At 42.1% G+C, this 24,648-nt stretch overlaps 1 protein-coding gene and 1 long non-coding RNA gene across 18 annotated transcripts in view; one reads left to right on the forward strand and one right to left on the reverse strand.

Moving 5' to 3' along the window:
- CSNK1G1 (casein kinase 1 gamma 1) overlaps nucleotides 1-23,583 on the reverse strand; it is a 56,502-nt gene extending 32,919 nt beyond the window's left edge. For 5 of the 9 annotated variants that reach the window (XM_079953392.1, XM_079953385.1, XM_079953393.1 and 2 more), the window contains exons 1-6: nucleotides 14,569-14,692; nucleotides 10,057-10,448; nucleotides 7,539-7,579; nucleotides 6,806-6,875; nucleotides 3,332-3,483; nucleotides 235-469 (exon numbers count right to left, since the gene is read on the reverse strand). In XM_079953392.1, the coding sequence (XP_079809518.1) occupies nucleotides 235-469; nucleotides 3,332-3,483; nucleotides 6,806-6,875; nucleotides 7,539-7,579; nucleotides 10,057-10,234 (676 nt within the window). In that variant the 5' untranslated portion in view covers nucleotides 10,235-10,448; nucleotides 14,569-14,692. The other 4 variants (XM_079953388.1, XM_079953386.1, XM_079953389.1 and 1 more) reach the window with 4 other exon arrangements.
- On the forward strand, nucleotides 14,714-21,117 carry LOC307203029. 9 transcript variants are annotated; one of them, XR_013833076.1, is made up of 5 exons: nucleotides 14,714-14,830; nucleotides 16,080-16,642; nucleotides 16,919-17,000; nucleotides 20,341-20,422; nucleotides 20,936-21,117. It is a non-coding gene; the product is annotated as an uncharacterized lncRNA (long non-coding RNA). The 9 variants fall into 9 exon arrangements; XR_013833081.1 differs by lacking the exon at nucleotides 14,714-14,830 and adding an exon at nucleotides 17,205-17,368 and having other exon boundaries at nucleotides 16,031-16,642; XR_013833077.1 differs by lacking the exon at nucleotides 16,080-16,642 and having other exon boundaries at nucleotides 14,730-14,830; nucleotides 16,919-17,010.
- Nucleotides 23,584-24,648: the final 1,065 nt, after the last annotated feature.

Consider the following 24,648-nt stretch of genomic DNA (forward strand, 5'->3'; position numbering starts at 1 on the left):
AGCAACAATATGTCTTTTAAATTGTAAGCCTGAGGACAGAGTCTTCTTCCACTTAAGAGCAGGATAAAATGCTTTGAAAACACACAAAGAGCATTCAAATGTCTCATTTTTTATAACATCTGAAAATGTTTTAATGGCATAAGTGCTGTAGAAAAGAGCCTGAGCTCTTCCTCTAATACAGATGAAGTAATACATAATACAGATGACGTAAGATACAAAGGTATCGTAACAAACCTTTGCCAAGATGGGTGTTGATGGACATATATCTGGCTGTTCCAGTTAGACTCTTGTGTTCCCTGTAAGGTATGTGTTTTTGGGTTTCAGGATCAATGTACTCCTTGGCCAGTCCAAAGTCTATTATGTGGATGATGTGTTCTTTCTTATTTCCTTGTCGTCCAATAAGGAAGTTTTCTGGCTTGACATCTCGATAAATGAGATTCTTTGAGTGCACAAATTCCATTCGAGAGATCTGTAAGACAAGACAGTATTTAAATGCCTTTAATTACAAAACTGTCAAGAGTTTGTCAATTATTCAAGAGCTAGTATACATTAAAGTGTAAGTTAACATCATTCCCAGATGTTAAAATACCTTAATAGAAAAGAAATAATGTGGTGTTTTTTATAGAAGAAACCCATCTGCCAAGGAACCCCTCAAGGTGTTCCAGAAGATTCTGAAGTATGATCTACATAAGAGAATCAGTTCATGAATGGCTCTGAGCAAGCCTGTTGTCATTGTTCCCCACATGAACAGACAAGCAGCGCAGAACATCCTCAGCATCCCGAGGAAGAGGAAGCTTGACAGCAATTGGTAGCAAGCCAACTTCTAGGATCCTTGTTCATCATTACTCATCTCACTGATAACACCCCTTATAAGCTTCAAGAAATCCCAGAGTTCCATACAAGTTTGAATGCCACTTCTCTAATCCATGTTCTGCTTTCCATCATCATCAGACTCTTGAAAACTAGAAGTTATCTAGTGCAACCTACTCTTCAACTTGTACACATTTAACATGATGCACTTGCAATCAATCTGACCAGCTTGACACATGTACAACCATTTGAAAGTGCCCAAACTCTATTTTGGAAACTGAACCTCATGCACAGGACCAGCTAACTTGCATTTCCTTGTCTGCCACCAACAACAAGGCCTGGTAATATAATTGTAGTCCATGAATTAGTAACCTCAAAGCTGGAATACTGTAATGAACTCTTATGTGGAGCTCCCTTTGGCCTGGCTCAGAAGCTCCAACTGGTGCAGAATGTGGCAGTAGGACTGCAGATAAGCTAAGTACAGTTTGAGGTTAAGAACGAACCTCCGGAATGAATTAAGTACCTACCCTGAGGTACCACTGTATAGCGATGCATTGTAATATGCAAGTATGAAGTTCTGGATTAGTAGAAACAGGGGTCTACGCTTTAAGATTTTTGCATTTTGAGAAAATAAATCTCAAAGCAGCCTTGCCCCTTCTAGACTATCAGATTTTCCTATTCTAGCTGCTCCTGGAGCCATTTTTGCACACTGGGTGTGCCTGCCTGCCTGCTAGGCAGCAGGATCAACTTGAGGCCTTACTTCTAAACCTCACCATCACTCATTACAGCCCACTCTGGAAATTCTAGATTCCCATTGATCATGGCTCATTTCCCATCTCAGTGGAAACAACTCAGGCCACCTGAGCCCAGCAAATATGTGGATACATATACATGGATGACTACAAACAACATGTGACACCAGTACTAAAACCTCTACACTGGCTGCCCATTACTACTGAGCCAGGCTAAAGGCCTGTGTATTAGTTTACAAAGCTCTTAACTATTTAATTCCAGGGTATCTTTGGGACTGCCTGATTCCTTACATCCCAGCTTGATCACTGACATCTGAAGAAGCGTTGTTGGTCATTCCCCAAGTTTGTGAGGATCATTTGACTGCAATAAGAAACCAAGCCTTTAGTACAGGGGTCAGCAAACTATGATCAGGCCCACCTGGGTCCTAAATCCGGCCTGCGCTGCAAAGCCAGAACCCGCTACAAAGCCGAGACTCCCAGCAATGGTGACGGGAGGAAGAGGCCGAGCGGCGGCGGCTCTGCCAATCAAACACCGTGCTTGGTTTACCTCAGCGGCATTTGACTGGCAGAGACGTCCCTGCGCTGCACTGAGGTAAACCAGGCATGGTGTTTGATTGGCAAGGCTGCCGCCGCTCGGCTTCTTCCTCCCATCACCGCCCTGGTGCTCCTGTGGGCCAGAGAGCAGCGAGGACGAGCTCACTCTGCATACCCGCTTCACAAGAAGCAGACGCAGCAGCGGCAGTGGTGGTGGTGGCAGCCCCTGGGAAGGTAAGTGCAGAGCTTTCTTTCTCTGGGCGGGGAGGAAGCCCGTTTCGCGCCACTGCTGCCAGCCCTTCGGCGATTGAGGCAGGCGGCAAACCAAGAAGGTGGCTGGGGCTGGGGTGGGGAGGAGGACTACTGGCCCCCCTCGCAGTGTGCATATATAGTCTGGCCCTCCACAAAGTCTGAGGGACAGTGGACCGGCCCCCTATAGAAAAAGTCTGCTGACCCCTGCTTTAGTAACTATCACCAGCCCAGTCTTGTGGAATACTCTGCCAATGGATTCAGCAGGCACCTTTCATTTCACCTTTTGAACACCTGTTGAAAACTTTTCTATTCTGTCAAGCTGAAATAGACGATTATGAATATATATTTCCATAATACATAGTTGATTTCTAATTTTTATATTTTTAATGGTCTCTTTGTATATACTGTTGTAAACCACTGATATTTTTCACAACCACCAGATATGCTGGCTGGGGTTGATGGAATCTGGAGAACAATGATATCTGAAGGGCCACAGGTTCACTAGCACGACATATGCAATCAATAATCCTTTCTAAACATCAACAAGAACATAAATCATTCCATTCAGTTCTTGATATGATCTTGATATGTTCAAATCTTGCTGTCTAAAGTGAACAAAGCATAGTAAACAAACCATTTATACTTACTGAGTTACTGAAGATTAACTCAACTAAGTAAAACTAAGAAGCAAGAAAAAAACCCCAGTGAACTAAACAAATAAATCACACACAAACACTTACTTTTCTTGAAAACTGAAAGTTAGCATAGTGCAAGGGAAGCCTGATCCCATCAGCCCAAGTCAGCACAGCCAATGGTCAAAGATGATGGGAGCTATAATCCAACAACATCTGGAGACACTCTGTTGGCTACTCCCCATGTAAGGGTTAATATGTAGTTTCCTGAACCATTTGTTAATATTAGGAAATCATGTAAAATTGTAAGCCAAAGACTGCGAAATCAGCACAAACTATTCTTTTACTCACCAGCTGGATTGCTATCATTAAGACTGTCTTCAGAGTGAATGTTCTATCACAAAGGTCAAATAAGTCCTCCAAACTTGGACCAAGGAGCTCAAGTACCATGGCATTGTACTTTCCACACGGCCCATAGTAAAACACCTGGGGGAAGCCTTCAACTGAAAGTATACAAAACATACTTTTGGAATACATCCAGATGGTTGCAGTAGCATCATTACTATTGTATGAAAACTACCAAAACCAACAGATTTTACTTATGCCAGTCAAATTCTGTCACAAAAATGGTTCTGAAATTTATCTATCAATTGTTCTCCCCACCACACCACATGAAACCCTTTCAATTAATTTGTGAAGAGGTGGTGGTGGTTGTGTGTTGCTTTTTTGTAGAGCTGGTGTGCACTAGGACAGTAATAATCACAATCCATCAAACTTTACAGCTGGTATCTAAGAGCTACTTGGATGGATGCAACGGTTTCTTCATGCTGACCAGGATATTTTACCCTTTTTTATTTAAGCAAACCATATGACGTCACAAAACTGTTTTTCAAACTCCCCCACAAATTTCACTTTCAGAAATGGCTCACAGAGCATGGGAAGATGCTATCTGAGACATCAAAAGTTTAAAGCTCCCTTGGGCATACAGAACTGACTGATCCTAACTAGTACAGTCATATCTTGGTTCTCGAACAGAATGTGTTCCAGGAGTCCGTTCGACTTCCAGAACTGTTTGAAAACCAAGACGTTTTCAATCAGAAGCCGTGGAAGCCACATTGGATGTTCGGCTTCCGAAAAACATTTGGAAACAAGAACACTCCCGGTTTCATTTGGGAGCCGAAACATACGAGTTCTGGGGTATTACAGAACCAAGGTACAACTGTATCTCTGTTACAAGAACAAAAGAGTCACGCTGGATCAGACCAAAGCCCAACTATTCCAGGATCCTGTATCCCACAGTGGTTTATCAGATGCCTGCTGGAAGCCCACATGTCCTCAGGACATGAGGACAATAGTAACGTATTTTTCGCTCTATAGGATGCACCGGCCCATAGGACGCACCGCACCATAGGAGGGGGAGAACGGGGGGGGGGGATTTTCTTGTTCTCCCCCTCTAAAACAAGGTGCGTTCAAGGTGCATTCACTCAAAGCCTCTGGAGGCTTCAGGCGGCTACCATCCCCAAGCTAGAACAGCGAGACCGTCTCGCTGTTCTGGCTTCGGGGACAGCCTTTCTAGCCTCTGCGGGGCAGCGGGGTGAAGGCACCCCGCTGCCCTGCAGAGGCTTTGTGCGCAGCCATCCCCAAGCTAGAAGAGTGAGACGGAGCCCTCCGTCTCGCTGTTCTGGCTTGGGAACAGCCTTGCTAGCCTCTGCGGGGCAGCGGAGTGAAGACACCTCGCTGCCCTGCAGAGGCTTTGCGCACAGCCATCCCCAAGCTAGAACAGCGATACCGAGCGCTCCGCAGCACTCCGTCTCCCTGTCCTGGCTTTGGGCTTAGCCGCGCAGCCTGCATTTGCTCTATAGGACGCGCACACATTTCCCCTTAATTTTTGGAGGGGGAAGAGTGCGTCCTATAGAGCGAAAAATACGGTGCTTGCTCACTGTTGTTTCTCAGTGACTGGTATTCAGAGACAAGCTCTCTCTAATCCTGGAGGTAGAACATAGTCATGGTTAACAGCGGTTGGCTGATACCTTATCCTCCAAGAATTTATCTAGCCCATTTCAAAGCGACCCAAGTTCTGTTTCATGGACCAATTTTCAGCCATAAAATACTATCCCCAAGCAAAGCTTCCAGACAATAGGTTTCCAGTCCTGGAAGTCAATGCCACATGTAAATTTACTATCTACTGCTCTGTTCTTTGGCCGGGCTGTGAAGATCAAGTCAAGTAGCATTTTCTTTATTTTGATGCCTACCCTACCCTACATAACAGACATCTTATGTCTTCAAAGAGCATGCCTGGTCAAACAAAGGAATTTGTGCAGCAAGATGCAGTGGCGTCCATTGGCTTAGATGGCTTTAAAAAGAGGGCTGGGCAAACTCATGAAGCATAGCACTATTGATGGCTACCAGTCATAGTGGCTCTATGCTACCCTCCAGGATCAGAGGCAGTATAATATCCTGCTTCTAGGAAGCCATCTGGTTGACCACATTTGGAAACCAGGTGTTGGACTAGAGATGTTCTGATCCAGCAGGACTGTTATGGGTGTATCGTGTATCACACATGTGTTATGGCAGTCACATCTGTTTTCCAGTATACCAGCTACAACCCTTAAGTCAGATCTATTATACGTGCCTTCTACATATATTTTCTCAAAGTTACCTACTAACAGAAAAAAAGAGTTCCCTTTATGCTTGGGATACAAAGGTAAACAAATCTTGAGGACTGTGGTAAGGTAAAGGTAAAGGTACCCCTGCCCGTACGGGCCAGTCTTGACAGACTCTGGGGTTGTGCGCCCATCTCACTTAAGAGGCCAGGGGCCAGCGCTGTCCGGAGACACTTCCGGGTCACGTGGCCAGCGTGACATCGCTGCTCTGGCGAGCCAGAGCCGCACACGGAAACGCCGTTTACCTTCCCGCTGGTAAGCGGTCCCTATTTATCTACTTGCACCCGGAGGTGCTTTCGAACTGCTAGGTTGGCAGGCGCTGGGACCGAGCAGCGGGAGCGCACCCCGCCGCAGGGATTCGAACCGCCGACCTTTCGATCGGCAAGTCCTAGGCGCTGAGGCTTTAACCCACAGCGCCACCTGTGGTAGTGCATCAAAATTGCAATTGTCAGATCAGCCAAGGACAAACAGTGGGCTCCAGGAATGATATTACAGTGGTGCCCCGCAAGACGAATGCCTCGCAAGACGGAAAACTCGCTAGACGAAAGAGTTTTCCGTTTTGGAGGTGCTTCGCAAAACAAATTTCCTATGGGCTTGCTTCGCAAGACGAAAATGTCTTGCGAGTTCCTGCGGGTTTTTTTTCCTTCCCCCCCCCCTTTTTCTAAGTCGCTAAGCCGCTTATCCGCTAAGCCGCTAAAAGCCGCTAAACCGCTAATAGTGCTAATCCGCTAAGCCGTCAATGGGCTTGCTTCGCAAGACGAAAAAACCGCTAGACGAAGAGACTCGCGGAACGGTTTCTTTTCGTCTTGCGAGGCACCACTGTAATGGGGTTTCAAATACCGTATTTTTTGCTCTATAAGACTCACTTTTTCCCTCCTAAAAAGTAAGGGGAAATGTTTGTGCGTCTTATGGAGCGAATACAGGCTGTGCAGCTATCCCAGAAGCCAGAACAGCAAGAGGGATCACTGCTTTTGCTGTGCAGCGATCCCTCTTGCTGTTCTGGCTTCTGGGATTCAGAATATATTTTTTTTCTTGTTTTCCTTCTTCAAAAACTAGGTGTGTCTTGTGGTCTCGTGCGTCTTATAGAGCGAAAAATACGGTACATCAACTACAAGTTAAATACTCTCCTTTTATTATCATTTCTAGCGATGAGATTACTTACCTGTGCAGCCAATGTGTTTATAAAATCTATACTCTAAATGCAGCTGTGGGGCACGAGATTTTAATGGCTCCTACAAAAACAGAATGAAAAAATAGTCAAATTAAATGGAACTCTATGGCAGCCTTAGCATCTCTCAAACTTGGAAAACCACCTAGGACCAGGATTTAATTTGACTGGCTTTGAAGAACTGCTATTAAATACTTGCCCTTTGAATTTCCAACACAAAATATCAGGTGTGAATTCATGAGAGGCCAACTTCAATGTAGGCAAAAACTGAAGATAAGCAGCTACATGGTCACATTGTCAGATAGGAAGGAGCCTAATATTAAGCATCTGTCAAAGAACTTAATTTGGGTCATTAATCTGAATTACATACATGATATTTCATATATGTATGTGTGTATGTATGTATGTTACCTGCCTTAAGATCTGTGGATGAAGGGAAGGATATAAGTTAAATAAATAAATAAGTTAGAAAGAAGTGACCATTCACTAAAAAATATTATTAAGATACATGGTAGGTTAATAACAAAACAGCTTTCCAAATCTCTTTATGGAAGCATTTCATGAATGTGTTTACAACAGGGAAGTGTTCTACCAAAAATTTAAAAGACAACAGTTTACAGAGATGGCCAGGAAAACATAGTCTAGATCAATGGGAGAATAATCTAAACTCCTAGTTTGCTTAACACTCAGAATTTCAGAAATGTTTAAAAACTGTACATCTACTCACCAGTTTGATTGCTACGTATTCATTTGTATAAAGATTTTTGCCTGCAATGGAAACAGAGGCACAATAAACATCACAATGGTGACAGGTAAGTCAGTATTGCTAGTTTTTCAGGTTTCCAGAATGAAAAGAGGTTTACTCCAGTCTTCACCAACCTGGTCTCTCCAGATATTAGGGCTACAAGTACCATCAGCCCCAGTCAATACGGCTGTGCTGGCTGGCACTGATGGCAGTTGTAGTTCAAAACATCTAGTCTGCTGTATAACTGAATCAATTAAATCTGACTACAGTCGTATTTTGGAAGTCAAATGGAATCCGTTCCAGAAGTCCGTTCAACTTCCAAAATGTTTTAAAACCAAATTGCGGCTTCTGATTGGCTGCAGGAAGCTCCTGCAGCCAATCAGAAGCCGCAGAAGCCCCGTTGGACATTCGGCTTCCAAAAATAGTTCACAGACTGGGACACTCGCTTCTGGATTTGTGATGTTTGGGAGCCAAAACATTTGGGAACTAAGCTGTTCAAAAACCAAGATGTGACTGTATGTTATTATGAGTATGTTGTTTATGTGCCAAAAATAATTATATACAATATGAGAGGGGATAATGTTCAATTCACCTATTCTTTATCACCCATTGTTTTAGAATATAAATTCTTCAATGTTTTAATGTTTCTTTTATATACATTTAATAATACAAAACTATTCAGAGAAAAGTATGGCCAAGAATGTCCCTATGTAGGGGGGGAGGGAACCAAACAAAAATGTTTTTTAAAATTTTTTTTAAAGAAAACTGAGCCTAAACAAACTTAAACAAACCCAAGTTTCACATAAGCACAAAGGTCTTGAAACTGTCAGCTAGATTGCCTACTTCATTTATATACTATTGCTAGTTTAAAGTGTATGCATGACAGTCAATTAAAATATAATTTATATCCAACTTTTATATGAAGTACCTCATGCTTATACTTTTCTTCAGAAGCATAACTGAAATTTGAGTTTAAATAAAATTCCTCATTCTTTTGAGGCTCAAATAAAATCATGATAAATGAAACCCTAGTGAGGTTTATTTTACTCCCCAACTAAAACTTGCTGTAAAGTCTTTCCCAAGTAGTGTATCAGCTACAGAGTAAACACAAAGTCCAACCTGAATTCAGAATATAAGATTTAAGTTGACTGAACAAGCAAACCACTGATTAGATGTGCAAATCAATCAAGTTATTGATTAGATTTGCATATGGGTAAAAGTATATCAGAAGAAGCACAATTCATTTATTTTTAGATGATGCACATGTGTCATAGCAGAAACCTTAGCATTTCTTTTACGTGTGAGAAAACAGAGAATGTATGGGATTATGGCTGGACAAACCTGAATAGCTAAACTGCCTCATTAGCATTGAGAATTTCAGAGAATTGTGGATGAAATAGTATCTGCATGCATTATAGCTACCTAAGATGTTTTATATGATGAGTAGCATGTGCTGTTGGTGTGGACAGGGGAAGGCTGACTTTGTCCTTAGCTGGTGGTTTTACCCAGAAGCAAGAAAGTTTAGGAATAATATTGTACACACGGATCCTGCTATCAAAACACTTGTTATCTGAAATCTCAGTTATCTGAACACAAAGAATTATACGCAAATTTCACTACATAAGGCTGGCTCAGATATCCGAACAACTGGAGTTTGCCTACCTTCTTACTTGTTTGTGTTTTGCTGGTTGGAGGAAGCAATTTTAGGCAGAAACCATGTGGGGGAGGGGGAGGGGGAGGGAGAGAGATCAGACAAATCAGTTTTTCCTTTGTTTGCCTTTAGCTGATTAGCTGCTGCAATTTCAGGCAGAGTGGAGGGAGGTAGCATGGGTTAGAAATGTTCCCATAGGAAATAATGGATATCATCATCTCATTTTAAGAAACAGCATTCTGAAGCAACCAGTTAAACCAGTACAAACTGGTGGGTATTATACTGGGCTTTAATTATTTTATCTGCTCTAAAAAATAAAAGCAAAATAATTGCTTGTTTATATGGGAAAATTTCATTTAGCAGTATTATGGAACAGAATTATACTGTAGAATTCTGAAAAACAACCGCTCAAGAAAGAACTGCATTAAGCATTGTTTATAAATTTATATAAGCTTCATCATTTTCTGTATATATGGAAATTATTCAGCTAAACCAAGTTATGTATAGTAAAAAATAGCATATTAAAACTTCCTGAGCAGAAAAAAGGGGGGGAAAGAAAGATGTCACCCAAGTAAAGAAGTGATAATTATAACTTTCATATGAAACAATATGAAAAACATACGTTTTGGATGAGGTATGTATATACTGCAGCAAAAACTGCCTTAGAAAGGGCATCCCCCTTACACAGCAGACAGGGAAATGCCTTTCCTAAGGTGACACCTGCTATCTGAAGTTTTGACATGTACTGTACATTAATTGCACAATTAGGGACACCTTTTTAGCTGATCAAAAGATTTTAACTAAATAGTGTAGCCCTGTTTACAACCTGTGAAAGTTATATGCTCTTACCTAGCCTGAGCTCTCCGAAATTTCCACTGCCTATCTTCTTGCCAACTCTGAAATTGGGCCCAACCATAAGAACACCAGAGGCTGAAGTGGAACTTGATGCTCGGGAACTGTGTGAACTTCTTGCTGGATTTCCTTTTCCGGTTCGCCTTTCATCTTTCTCCCTAGTAAGATGGTCCATGATCTTAAAATAAAAATATCTTCCAGTGAGCAGGATTTGGACTTTGCACTTATTCTTGAAGAGAGAAATATATATCCAGAAGAATCATTGGGTCAAACTATAAAATCATTTGGAGATCTTTTGGCACCATATCCAGGTTATTTGTGTTCTTCCACCGAACATTCGATGGGCAACTCCAGAGTCCTCCACAAGGTAGGGGAGAATCTTATATAACCTACAACAGAAAAAAGGGCAATTGTAAGATCAAAAATCTATTTATAAAAGAACAAGCTGTTCACTAAAATAAAATTTAATGACAGCTATTTTGGAATCAGCATTTTCATCAGGTTGCCAGTGTCAGTGTAACCATTTGTTGTTTCTCACTGTGGAAAATATAAACTTGAATAGAGATGGACACTACCCATAGCCATTTCCCAGCTATGGAAACGGCAGTTTTCCTCCATTCCAAAAGTCTCACACTTTTCAATCTAAGATATTAAAAGAATATCTTAGCTTTATATCAGGTAACAGAAGTGGATCTGGCTACACTTATGAACAATGTTCATGAGTCTAGATGTACAGAACAAAGGGACAAATAACGCTTGACAGAAATAACGCCCAAGAACACAAATGCATTCGTACATCATACAAATCACACAGTTTGTCAGCTAATGCTTTGGGTAAAGTAAGGGTAGCCAGAGTTTAATTTTTAGGTTTGTTATATGCAAGGCTTTTGCATTTCTGCATTATGTATACAATTTCAACATTATATTTTACAAAATTAAGATTACGAATTTTAAACATTATATGTGCTATGTAGAATTCTACAAGGCAATCTCAGTCAAACCCCAGAGTTCTCTTAAAGTTTGTTAAATCTGTCTTAATGCAGAAATGGTTGCTGCTATGTTTTGTAGCATTTTAAATAGTATTTAAAACAAAGTAAGTATAAATACAATTTAAAATGCTACAAAACATAGCAGCAATTGCTTCTGCATTAAAACAGATTTAAAAGATATTGTAAGCAGCCCTAGAAGTTTTCAAACTGAAGATGGGGTATGAAATGTTTAACATAAAGTTGGTTTCAAAAGCAGACATGATAAAATTCTTCAACCTAATGCTGATTATATTAAGCATTGTCACAGCTTCAGTTTTTAAATGTTAGAAGGAAAGTCAATTTTACTCACACACACACACACACACACTCCAACACTTTAAAATGCCTTATTTCATCAAACTGGCATAAGAGAGGCAATACTTCTTTGCCTAACAGTGTACCCTTCACACTTAGCCCCACTAATCATGAAACAAATTTAAAGTCTGTCATTACCGATGGTTATTTGCCCAATCCCCAGCCAAGAACACAAAAGCTAAGTCCTCAGATTCTGGAGACATCACAGACCCAAAACATAATGTCTATTACTGCCAGCTCTAGAGATACAGTGGTGCCCCGCAAGACGAATGCCTTGCAAGACGGAAAACTCGCTAGACTAAAGAGTTTTTCGTTTTGGAGGTGCTTCGCAAAACAAATTCCCTATGGGCTTGCTTCGCAAGACAAAAATGTCTTGCGAGTTCCTGCAGGGTTTTTTCCCTCCCCCCCCTTTTTCTAAGCCGCTTATCTGCTAAACCGCTAATAGCGCTAATCCGCTAAGCCGTCAATGGGCTTGCTTCGCAAGACGAAAAAACCGCTGGACGAAGAGACTCGCGGAACGGATTCTTTTCGTCTTGCGAGGCACCACTGTAGTTGTAAACATTCTCGGTAAATGTATCTCACTAAGATATAGTTCATATCCATGTACTTTTAAATTTTTCAGCCACATATCAAGTTCTCTGTATCACTATTGCCTGACATTTAAGAATTGTTGTCTGCTTGATATAAAATACTTCCTTTGAGGGAGATTTATAACAGAAAGTAAAAAAATTGATTAAAATAGTTCCTTAACAGGCTGGGATACTTTTATCTTTAGACTGACCAATTATACTTGCACTTTGACATTAATATGCACATTCAAAGAAAGGCAGAGCCTTGTTGACTTAATTTGAATACACCATAGGAATCAGACTTCATTGAAGTTGTGCAGCTTATTTCATATAAGTCAATTTATAAAACAAAACATTAGAAATGACAAGGTTTTATCTTCCTAGGGGCCTGATAACAGCCTATTACCATGAGTTTGGATTGCTTCCCTATTATAAAATTCCCTAATCCTTCTCATGTATTAAAGCTGTACATTCAGTTTGACTCAAATTACTCTGATTGCATTAACTTGTATTCCTAATTATATGTACTTTTCTGCTCATCACAGCGCCTCTTCTGTAATACAGTCCTGAAGATTGTCAGAAACTTTTAAGATACAAATAAACTGAGGCTGCATAATAAAGACAAGACAACCTAGTGTCCATGCACTAAACTAACATTACCGTATGGGAACTGTTCTGCTCTAAAACATAATCTCAAACAATAGCCATATCCAAATGCATTTTGAAAAAATGAAATAGAAATAGTTACTAATATTGTATTCTGTTATCCTAACTTTTTACTTGCCATATTCTGCTGTTTGACAACCCTAGAATGTATTTTCAGAGCTCCTGAAACCTTTACTTAGTTCAGTTACTCTTTAACTTGCTTAAAAACAGGTAGAGAAGGGGGGTTTTAAGTCTGGTACCCGACATTTTCACTAAAGGATAAACTATGTTATATGAACAAAAGAAGCTGTCATATACCAAGTCCGAATATTGGTCCATCTTGCCTAGCCTTGTCCGCTCTGACTAACAGTTTTCCCCAGCTCTACTACCCAAAAGCTAAAAACTGATACTGAAGCAAAGAACTGATTCATGCAAAGCATTTAGCCTTCCAACAGCGGGACGGGGGGGAAAGAAGTGGGGGAGAACCCATATGAACCATTTTCTCTTTTAGAATAAATAATTTGTGAAATGCTTTTTAATAAAGAGTTTTAAAGTATTGTTTTAACAGTACTTTATTCAATCAAAAATAATGTAATACCTTTGTAACACTCTAACAGTATTAGGCAATTACCATTCTCAGCATCAGATTTAGGGAAGTTTAGACAGTTCCCCCCAAAAAGGTGCCGAGCCGAAGGGGTGCATAACAACAATAACAACAATAACAACAACCACCTATATTTACACGAGTACCTACTCAAACTTAAGGGGGGCATCACATTTTGTCCTTGCTTAAAGGTAAAGGGACCCCTGACCATTAGGTCCAGTTGTGACAGACTCTGGGGTTGAAGTGCTCATCTTGCTTTATTGGCCAAGGGAGCCGGCGTACAGTTTCCGGGTCATGTGGCCAGCATGACAAAGTCGCTTCTGGCAAACCAGAGCAGCGCACGGAAACGCCGTTTAACTTCCCGCCGGAGCGGTATCTATTTATCTACTTGCACTTTGACATGCTTTCGAACTGCTAGGTTGGCAGGAGCAGGGACCGAGCAACGGGAGCTCACCCCATCACGGGGATTCGGACTGCCAAACTTCTGATTGGCAAGTCCTAGGCTCTGTGGTTTAACCCTTGCTTAGGGCACCATATTACCAAAGCCAGCCTCTGACTCTGTACACTGCAGACATGTACAACTCAAAGCTATTTCTGTTAAGATGAGAAAGCCTACTGTTTTCCCCACAAGAAAATTCCACATCTGTTGAGGGAACAGCACTTTTGCTAGAACAAACTCCCACATACATTCATTCCAATTAATAGATTTTTGTACACAGCCACTAGATATGTCACTGCACATGAGAATCTCCTCACGCTCACCCACTAAAAGATAGTAGCTGTTGCTGGGCAAGGCAGTGGTGGTGACAGCAGCTCAGATAACTTAAGATGCCTCCACAAGTTCAAAATATGCAAGACAAACTAGCTTAAAATATTGGTTAATGGCCATTCAAGCTCACCAATCAGTTGGCATTTTACTGTCCAGTCCATATGTGGATATTGCACCATACGAAGTGTAAGGTGGCTTTGTGATCTCATTTGGATGGAACTGAGAGGCCACTGCCAGTCAGAGTAGACAATACTTCACAAGATGGATCAACTGTCTGACCTGGTATAAGGCGGCTTCCTATGTAAATTATGTATACCCGGCTGCAAAAGCAAAAGATAAAAAGCCCAAGTAGAAAATACAAAAGAAACAGAATTCCAATTTGCTTCATTTCTGTCTAGGAAAAAGGTAATGTCAGATGTAGTACTGTAATGCAGATATGTTTGAAAAACTATGATCTGATTTTGTGAAAATTTAAGGCAATATCTAATTTTCCGTATTTTTTTAATGGCTGCTATAATAGGCTATTTTTCTAACTACTATCCTCTTAGACTCCCCATTAACCTAATTATTTTGACATACCTGGCTCAGAAAGGATAGGTACAATAGCATTTTGTTGTTTAACCCAAGAAAAATCTTTATGTTCCAAGTTACATGTCTTCTGTAAAACCCAATTGGCCGGTTGATGTTGAGAAGCTGCATCAGCCTAGAATGTGAGAGACTCATAGAACTTAGGTGGCTGTGATAACATAATGCTGTTCAAGTGTTATTCAGTGAGTATAATCACAACCGTTAGGAAGGCAAGGAGTCCTCACGTTTAATAATATTTTGCCGTTTAAAAATAGTAAGTAATAATCGAAAAGTCACGTGTATTACTTTGTAGCCGTGTGTATTACACTTAGAATTTACTGAGCACTTTAAAAACTATGGGTTGTATCCAGCTAAGTTCTACCCTGAGTAGACACACTGAAATTAAGATCTCTATATTAGTTACATCCATTAATTTTAGTAGTGAGCATGACGAAAATTGGATACAATTCTATTATGCGCAGCACTGACTCTGTCCAACAAGATTTATAAATCAATACATACTGGAATTATTCTCTTTCTGCAAGTTCTTTAGCACTTAAAAGAGCTCTGTGAAGGAAGAATAGCCCTAATATTTCATATGTCTACTTTGTGTATATGACCAACCAACCAACAGCTCCTCTTTCTGGTCTGTAGAAACAGATATCTTTCTGCTGATATTCAGGCATGAAAAGACAGAACACAAAACTATTAATGTTTAGCCCAGAATAAAACAGTTTAATCACTTGGTGTCAAGAATGAATGAGAAGTATGTCTACTGGGGCTGGAGAGGTATTTGGAGCCATGCTTTATCTATAGCTGCATAAAAAGCTGGGACCAGAGCAATATTCCAAAAGTTTCAGCAATGACAAGCAAGTCTTCACCAGAGGTACTCAATACCATGTTAGAAACTCAGATATGTAAGCTATTCACTAAATGGCTCCTTAAACCTAGACTATGGGCGCAACAACAGAATGTCTAGTCACCACCGGGAGGGGGGGGGGAGATTGTGTATATTGTCAATGTTAATATATTTTACAATTCAGTCACACATTTTAACAATTACGGTAATCTTTTTTTCAAAACAAGTGAACTAATATACAATTCACATCAATGACTCATTTTTAATATCACATTTTTCATGGCAATTATTAACGGACCACCAGAAACATTAATGGGGGTTAGCCTCAGCAGTAGTGGACAATCATAAGTCATTTGAACAATTAATATTTATAAATACGGGTATGTACATAGATACTGTACTCTTAACCAAATATATTAAGTCGCAGGTTCATCAAGTACTGCAGTCACAGTTAAATATGTTTGTTATATCAGAATTCTTGGAAGAACAGGCCTAACCACAGAATCCTAAACATTTCAACACAGAAATAGATGCTACTGAATTCAAAAGAGCCTGCTCTCAGGCAAATGGGATTGGGATCACAACCTAATTCATTATTTTTCAGCAGTACCTCTATAATAGCATGTTTATGAATACTCCATTCGCAAGATAACGTGTTTTGCAGGACTGTCTGTACAGCTAAGTCTTCAGAATCTTGTTACCTAAAAGGTTTTGGGTACTTGGAATGCCACATTTCTTGTGGCATGTAAGCTCAGAGACCAGGGGCGGTGGTGGCTGTTGTCCAGTGGACTCCCAAGGAGAGAGGAGAGAAGAGGAGGCCGAGGGAACACTTCACAAGGGAGGGTGTTCAAAAAGAGGTGAGGGGCTGCCCGCAGGCAACAGGGGAGCTGCAGAAAGAATGGTTGGTCAAGGGAGCAGTGGACTCAGAAAGGTTGAAAACCTCTGGTGTACATGATCAACATCCAGCTGAATTGTCTACCAGCTTGCACTGCTCAGATTAGAACTCTAACACATATGTTACTATTATTATAGTTGTTGTTTTTGTTGCTGTGGTAATTTTCAGCAAAGTTCCATGATTCCTACTGGGGCAAAACCCTAGCATGTGCAAGCTTGACTCAACAACAGATGGCAACATTCTTTCTTTAGAATTTAGGCAGCAACCCTATGGAAAACTTCACACATATATTTTAAAATCAACTAAGACTGCCATCCTCAGTCCACTTATCTGTAAATAAGCTTCAATGAATTCAATGGGATTAGCTTGAGTAGGCATGTATAGGACTGCATTGTAAATTTATCTATACTGGAGAGGTAAAATAATTGGGAGCTGAGTCCTGTGGTATGGAGTACGATGAAATACTTCCACCTTTTCCTCTCTGTATCCATACTGAATGAACTCTGATTTCAGTAAGCAGCACTGTATAGTGCTAAAGTTAGGGGGCTAAGTGGCACTGGTACACTCAAAATATAAAACAATAATTATCATAAGTCTTTCTTTTTCAGAAAACAAATAACAAATGTATCATGGCAGGAGCTTTCATGGACCACTGTTCAATCCAGATGCATGAAGTTTTTATCCCAGGTTGTAAGTAAATGTGTGTGGCATGGTATATTTGTATACAGACATATACACATGTTAGGTAGGTGGAGTGTAAACAGTGAGATTAAATGGAAAAACTAAATCCAGATTTTCCACATTTCATTTCCCTCTGATTTCACTGTTTACAATAAGCACCTGATAAATTTTGGGGTAATACTAATATTAACAGTCTTCCAAGATTTATAACAGGCCTCTGTCTCCTCAGAAGTAATCCTCTCTGGGCTCTAGAGGACTTACTCTCAAGAACCGAAGTCTTATTTTACTAATCCTGAAGGAAAGAAGAAACATTACAACTTCTATAATGAAAGGAGAGTCAAGCCCAAATTCTTAAAGAAGGAAAGTAGGCAATGGAGGTGGGAGAAACAGAAGCTTGCATAATCTCCCCTCTTTCTTCCTCACCAGCTGCTATTTCTGACAACAGAACAAGGGTGCAACAAAATATATTATTTGGGGGACAAGTTGGTGATGGTAACCCACCTTCCCCTTCCATGTTGTCCTTTGCTCAGTTTTCAAAAATTAATTTGATAAACACACTCACTGACATGATCTTTCTGATGTTTGGCAGCACTTCATCTTCAAGTCCACCAAGCCTACCCCTCTCCCTCAACTCACAAACTTTTCAGGCAAAGCAATAAAAATATTATAAAGGCAAGCTATAGCCTGCCACACTCACACTCTTAATGTAGCTCCTCTGCTCTCTGAATGAATAAAAGATAAAGATTGGGAAATGCTGCAAACTGGATTGGTTGGAGGCATTGATTGGGACCACCCTTTCTCTACCGTATATTGCTCTTTCCTGAAGGCCTGCTGAATGTTGGGAGGGAGGGTTAATAGAGGGGTGCTCCATCCCAATGCCCTCCCTCAGGTTTTTCTGAGTTGATATGGGGGGAATTGTCCCCAGCACAGCAAACAGGGGTGAGACCTAGCAACACATCATATAGCGATTGTTCAATGGATGCATGCATGCTGAGGCTTGTAGCTGCCTGGCCTTCAGAGGAAGACTGAGAATGGAGTCCAGAGAAATTGAGAGAGTAATTTGGTGAAGGCCGGGTGGGGGCAAAGAGTGGAGCTCTGATGGGGGCAATCATCATAATCTAAAGTGAAATCCCCCTTGAGAGATGGATTAATGAGTGTGTGTTGCAGGGAGAATAACAGAGACTGCGTTCTTCTGGCTTTAAGAGTTCTGGAATTATTGGGAGAGCAATGCTCCACTTGTGCAAACTCACCGTCATCCCCAACACTCTAAACCAGAAGAACAAAGCAGAAGCAGAGCTTAGAATTTGACTGGGGTTTGGAGTCTTGCTCTGAAAATGAACAAGCCAAGATGAGTTCCACTTCTCTGGACAGGCAAGCAAATGCCATGACCTAAATTTACCAACCCACCATATACAGTGGTACCTCGGGTTAAGAACTTAATTCGTTCTGAAGGTCCGTTCTTAACCTGAAACTGTTCTTAACCTGAGGTACCACTTTAGCTAATGGGGCCTCCCACTGCTGCCACACCGCCGATACCCAATCTCTGTTCTCATCCTGAAGCAAAGTTCTTAACCTGAGGTACTATTTCTGGGTTAGAGGAGTCTGTAACCTGAAGCATCTGTAACCCGAGGTACCACTGTATATCAATGTCTATAAACATTTTGAATAAATCTGCATAGTTTAGCCACTTATTTGTAGTTCAGTCAACAGCTAAAAGTGGTTACCATGGATGCAGTTCACAGTTGTACCCACGCATCAGTGCTGAGAAACTGAACAAGTAGGTGGCTACAGGATATCTGAACCCTGATAGCGCAAAGAGGCTGGATTTTTTCTGCAGCAATAAGTTCCACTGCACCCATAAATCATAGGTTAGAATAAATTATCTTAATATTTATGCTCTCTCCAGGTTACATATGTTTCCCAGTAATGAAAAGCAGCGTAATAGCAAATGCCACACAGACGTTCTACCATGGCAGGCATCATTGCTCAGTCATTTTGTGTTTATAAAGCACCTACAATAAGCTGTATATAATAACTAGGTAAAATGGTAACCAAGGCCTTGCCCACCTATTTATCATAAAAGTGTTCAGAAGACAGCACCAAATGAAGCTTTCTGTTTTTTAACATGAAACAAAAGCTTCAACTATTTTAACTGGTCTTAGACCCCACATACAGTATATGGAAACCTAATACATACTCATCTGTACTGTAATCCAAACCAAGGCTACTAACATATCTAAAAGCATGCCTAACAGAAATGTTACACAGCCTCTAGATTGAGTTCAAAGCATTTCGCTGGGTTATCCATTCCAATGAATAATAATTATTATTATTATTATTTATTTGTACCCCGTCCATCTGACTGGGTTGCTCCAGCCACTCTGGGAGGCTTCCAAAGTATATCAAAACATAATAAAACATTTAAAAGCTTCCCTTTGCATAATAATAACAATAATTTATTATTATGAGCAGATGACCACCTTGAAAGGAGGCTCCCACTGCAGTTCCCTAACATTTTCTCGATCTGCATGTGGGTTGGTAGCTGTTCAAGGTACAATTGAGTTTACATTTGCAAGGTCTGTGCCATAAACAGCTTTATAAAAACAAACACAGTCACTTTGAACTAGTCCCAGAAGTTAATACGGAACTAATGTAATGCTGCAACACTGGTAGGACCAATTTCCTCTTCCCAGTATCAGTTAGGTAGGGCAGGATGCAGCATTTTGCACCAGATGTTCCAAACAGGCAAACTCAGCCCTCCAGATGTTTTGGGACTACAACTTCCATCATCCCTAGCTAACAGGATTAGTGGTCAGGGATGATGGGAATCCCAAAACATCTGGAGGGCCGAGTTTGCCTATGCCTGTTCCAAACCATTTTCAATAGTAACTCCACGTTAACAACAATGTAGCAGTCAATCCTATAAATTGCACAATGAATAAATGACTATTGCACACATAGTGTTACAAAGATAAGAAAGATTCAAGATTCAGTACAAAGAAACCTCTACGTGGCACATATCCTGCACCCACACCCCAACACCTCTGTCACTGCTGGATTCATTTTCACTATCCCCTCAAAAATAGCTACCAGGCATTAGTTTAGAACTGGCACCACTATTCTAACTTGTACTTTAAAAATGACAAATTGAACTTAAGTGAGTTATTGAATGATCCTGAATTCTAAATCCCCAGTGCCTCCATATAGATAATGAACAACAAAATCACCTTTCTGAAATGTGCTGGATTCTATTAAAGACAACTCCCTAGTGCCTAAAGATATAACTCTGCTACCTCTCTCTTGCAGGAAACTGACTGCTAATTTAAGTGTAAAAATCTGTCATTTTCAGCTACTAGGTGTATACTGCAGGCAGAAGTTTGGAAGTTTGCAAATCACATGGGAAGAACACCCTTATTGCACAAGTAGAGCAGGTAAGTCTAAGCGACATCAATCCCATAAATTAGCCAGGGCTCGAGTAATTTCTGAGCCTAACATGTTTGATAAATCAACACTAATACCACACACTGCTAAAAGAATTTACTCACATTCCAGTACAGTGGTACCTTGGTTTGCAACCACTTTGGATTACAGCCGTTTTCTATTACAACCACGTCAAACCCAGAAGTGTGTGTCCCTTTTTTTAGATTACAACCAATTTTTTGGGGGGAGGCCCCATTGCTGAAAACGCACATTGGGTTACAACCTGTTTTGGTTTACAACCAGACCTCCAGAACAGATTATGGTTGTAAACCAAGGTACCACTGTAATATCAATGATGCTTACTCCTAGATGTGTACTTAAATGTCAGGCTACCAGAATAAAAATTGCTAAAATTTTATTTTTGCTTGTGTCTGTGAAATTTGCTCTATTTCTGAATCATGCAGCCTTCAGTTTTAGTATCATTTTTTTAAAAATCTATTCTACAGCTTTCTAACAGGAAGAAGCAACATACAATACAGACAGTGACCATTTTAGGAGCGCCCAATGTTTGTAGCTGCTCACACGCACATTGCATAAAACCCGGAAGTGACCCAAAAACATTACAAAAAGAGGTGGAACAGGTTGGGGCATTTGCAGGCTTTTTCAATGGTGTTTCAAATATACACAATGTGTGGTGCCTTGGAACCCTGCATAAATTGGGAGTTTCCTGTAGGTGCAGTGACAGGTCACCCACAGTTTTGGAGATCGAAACATCTTCTGGTAATATACTTCATATACCACCTATAAGATTCACTCAGGTCCTAACAAAAAATTAAACAAACTTGCTGCTCCCCCCCGAAATAAACAAGTTGTATTTAATAAATAATGTAGTGCAGAAGCATATGCAGGCATCCCATCTGCACTACAATAAGACAGCCAAACTTTAAGCATGACTTGAAAGATTGATTTAACAAGACCTAGCTTCAAGTAACTATGTTTAAGATTACCTCTGGTTTTCAGCTGCATATTTTTAACAAACACAGAGATACACTAGTATAATTTTAGCACACATCTTGGCATCCTTGCACACCATATGAATCTTGCACACATGGTAGTATCATCTGGACAAACACCAAATAAACTATTTTTTAAAAAATTACAAACTAATACAAGCCTAACAGCAAATGATTTTTCTTCATACGAACAAACCTCTTTCAGCCCCACAACTAGTAAAATGCAGAAACAAGGCATATTAAGAAGCACAGCAACAGATCAGCATTAGTTTAGATCTCTACATAAAGGGTAATAACAATAAACTGCTGCATTTTGTCTATGGAATCATCAGGGCTTAGAGAAGAAAAACAATATGCTCAACAGGCCCATAGCAGAAAGAAAGCAGAAAAACTTCCAAGTTCCTTTAATGGAGTCACATCCTTACTCTTCGTAAATTGTTTAGCTTGGCTTTCTACAAAGAGGAGCAAAAGGCTGCATGCTCTGGATATAAAGGATCTGAAGTATTCAACAGCTACAGAGCATTTCAAAATGGCCAGAAACTTTACTCATAAACACTATGTGTGACCCCCAACAGGTTTAAAGAAAAAAAGACAAACCATGTTTTCCACACCATGTGCAGCTAGCCAGTGGAAGTGTGTTTCACGGGATTTGTGCGTCACAACCCTGTATCAGAAGTATCCTTTTAAAAAAGACTGACAACCAAACATACGATTTCCTAATATTTGGCAGCATTATTTTGTATAAAAGGTAAAGGTAAAAGGTAAAGGTACCCCTGCCCGTACGGGCCAGTCTTGACAGACTCTGGGGTTGTGCGCCCATCTCACTTAAGAGGCCAGGGGCCAGCGCTGTCCGGAGACACTTCCGGGTCACGTGGCCAGCGTGACATCGCTGCTCTAGCGAGCCAGAGCCGCACACGGAAACGCCGTTTACCTTCCCGCTGGTAAGCGGTCCCTATTTATCTACTTGCACCCGGAGGTGCTTTCGAACTGCTAGGTTGGCAGGCGCTGGGACCGAGCAGCGGGAGCGCACCCCGCCGCAGGGATTCGAACCGCCGACCTTTCGATTGGCAAGTCCTAGGCGCTGAGGCTTTAACCCACAGCGCCACCTGCGTCCCCTTATTATTTTGTATAGTGCTCCTTAATTTACCAATACCGCCCCAATATGACCAAATCTTGTAGACAAAAGGCTGACCTAGACAGACCATTGGCCTGAACCCCTAATAGCAATTTGGTCTCCTTTGACGGTAGGAAGCATCATAGAGGCGGCACTATTGTCTTCTCCAAAGAAGGAGGGCAAAACCTGGAAGCTACGAAACTAGGAGTCTGTCTCTCTCACGCGCGAACTTTTTGATCAAATACCCCCTTAGGAGCCAGTCCTTCGTGGTGAGCAGCAGCTCAGCATTTTGCTAGAGTACATCGAGTTAGGGCAAATACAATCATCACCATAATTATTATTATTATTCTGAAAACAGGTTGCAATGGAAAAGCAACACACCACACACAAAGAACCCTGGAAACACCTGCGCAAAAGCTCCTGCATGGCTGAAAAGGCTCCGTTCTTCCGCATGGAGGGAGGAAGGCGAAACTCTGCTCCAGGCATCCCACCCCACCCCCCACCCCCCCACAAAAAAGCGGGGCACACGCAGCCTCCACTTTGGGCAACCTCAGCGTATGCGCTTCACAAGCCGGGCGCGCCAAGTGTTATCAGGGAGGCGAGGCCTGGGCAAGTCAGAACATGCCTGAGCCGAGGGAGCGCCCCCCCCTCCCCAAATCCCCCCTTCCTCTCGCCCTGCCTCGCAACGGCAGGGCCCCCTCGACCGCCGTTAATGGCACAGAGAGACGCCCCCCGCGCCGCCCTCCTCGGAGGTAAAGCAGCAGCCTGAGGCGCCTCTGCGCTGAGGGAAAAGTCAACGCCGCAAACGAGCGCTATATACCCGCCCTGACCTCCTACCGTCCTGAGGAAAGGCCGCTTCTCCCGGGGTGGGTGGGGGGTGGGGGTAGGGGGGGCGCGGGAGGGGGCGCGTACCCCGAGCCACTGCCCCCTCCTTCGTTGAAGCACTCTCAGGAGGGGGGGGGAGGAGAGCGGGACACCCCGGAAGCTCTTGCTGCGGGCTCACGCCCTACGCCCAGCCGGGGCCCTATCGGAGGGAAGCCAGCCGGCCCCAGGCGCCGTCACAAAAACTGCTTCCGGGTCGCGGGCTCCGCGGACGCGCCTTAGCAACCGCGTTCGGTTACCAAGCGGAAGCTGGAGGGGATTTTTGTGGCGAGACAGGGGGGTCACGTGACTCAGAGAGGGAGGAGTCGTTGTGCCCTCGCGGAGCAGCCGCTGATTGTAAGGATGTGGAGACACGTGGATTAAAAGGAACCGGAGGGGGGAAGGCAACGCATTCGTTCCAGAGAAGTAGCCAAGTTAATGTTTCCAACAAAAGGGTTGGCTGGAAGCAGACGTGCTACGTCTACTCTAGTGCAAGCCCCCATTCAGTTCAGATCCCTGGCCTGCTCCTGGGAAAGTAGGCGTAGGGTTGCAGCCAATAATAATAATAATAATAATAATAATAAAATTTATTTATACCTCGCCCCCCCAGCCAAGGCCAGGCTCAGGGCTGCTAACAAGCAATAATAAAAACAGGTTGAATGAATACAACTTAAAAACAAGATTAAAACACATTAAAACATTAAAATGCAGCCTCATCGCAGGAGGAGAAAAAAGAAAGGGGGAGAGAATTAAATTGGCTCCAAGCCAAAGGCCAGGCGGAACAACTCTGTCTTACAGGCCCTGCGGAAAGAAATCAGATCCTGCAGGGCCTTGGTCTCATGAGGCAGAGCGTTCCACCAGGCCGGAGCCAGAGTTGAAAAGGCCCTGGCTCTGGTCGAAGCCAATCTAACTTCCTTAGGGCCCGGGACCACTAGGGTGTTGCTATTTATGGACCTTGAGGCTCTCCGTGGGGCATACCGCGAGAGGCGGTCCCGTGAGGGTCCTAGGCCGTGAAGGGCTTTAAAGATCAAAACCAGCACCTTAAATCTGACCCTGTACTCCACCGGGACCCGGTGCAGCTGGAAAAGCACTGGGTGAATATGCTCCCATGGCAGAGACCCCGTGAGGAGCCTCGCTGCAGCATTCTGCACCCGCTGGAGTTTCTGGGGCAGCTTCAAGGGCAGCCTTGCATAGAGCGAATTACAGTAGTCAAGCCTGGAGGTGACCGTCGCATAGTTCACTGTGGCAT

The sequence above is a fragment of the Podarcis cretensis genome, assembly GCF_951804945.1.
Source record: "Podarcis cretensis genome assembly, chromosome: 14".
Classification (NCBI taxonomy): Eukaryota; Metazoa; Chordata; class Lepidosauria; order Squamata; family Lacertidae; genus Podarcis; species Podarcis cretensis.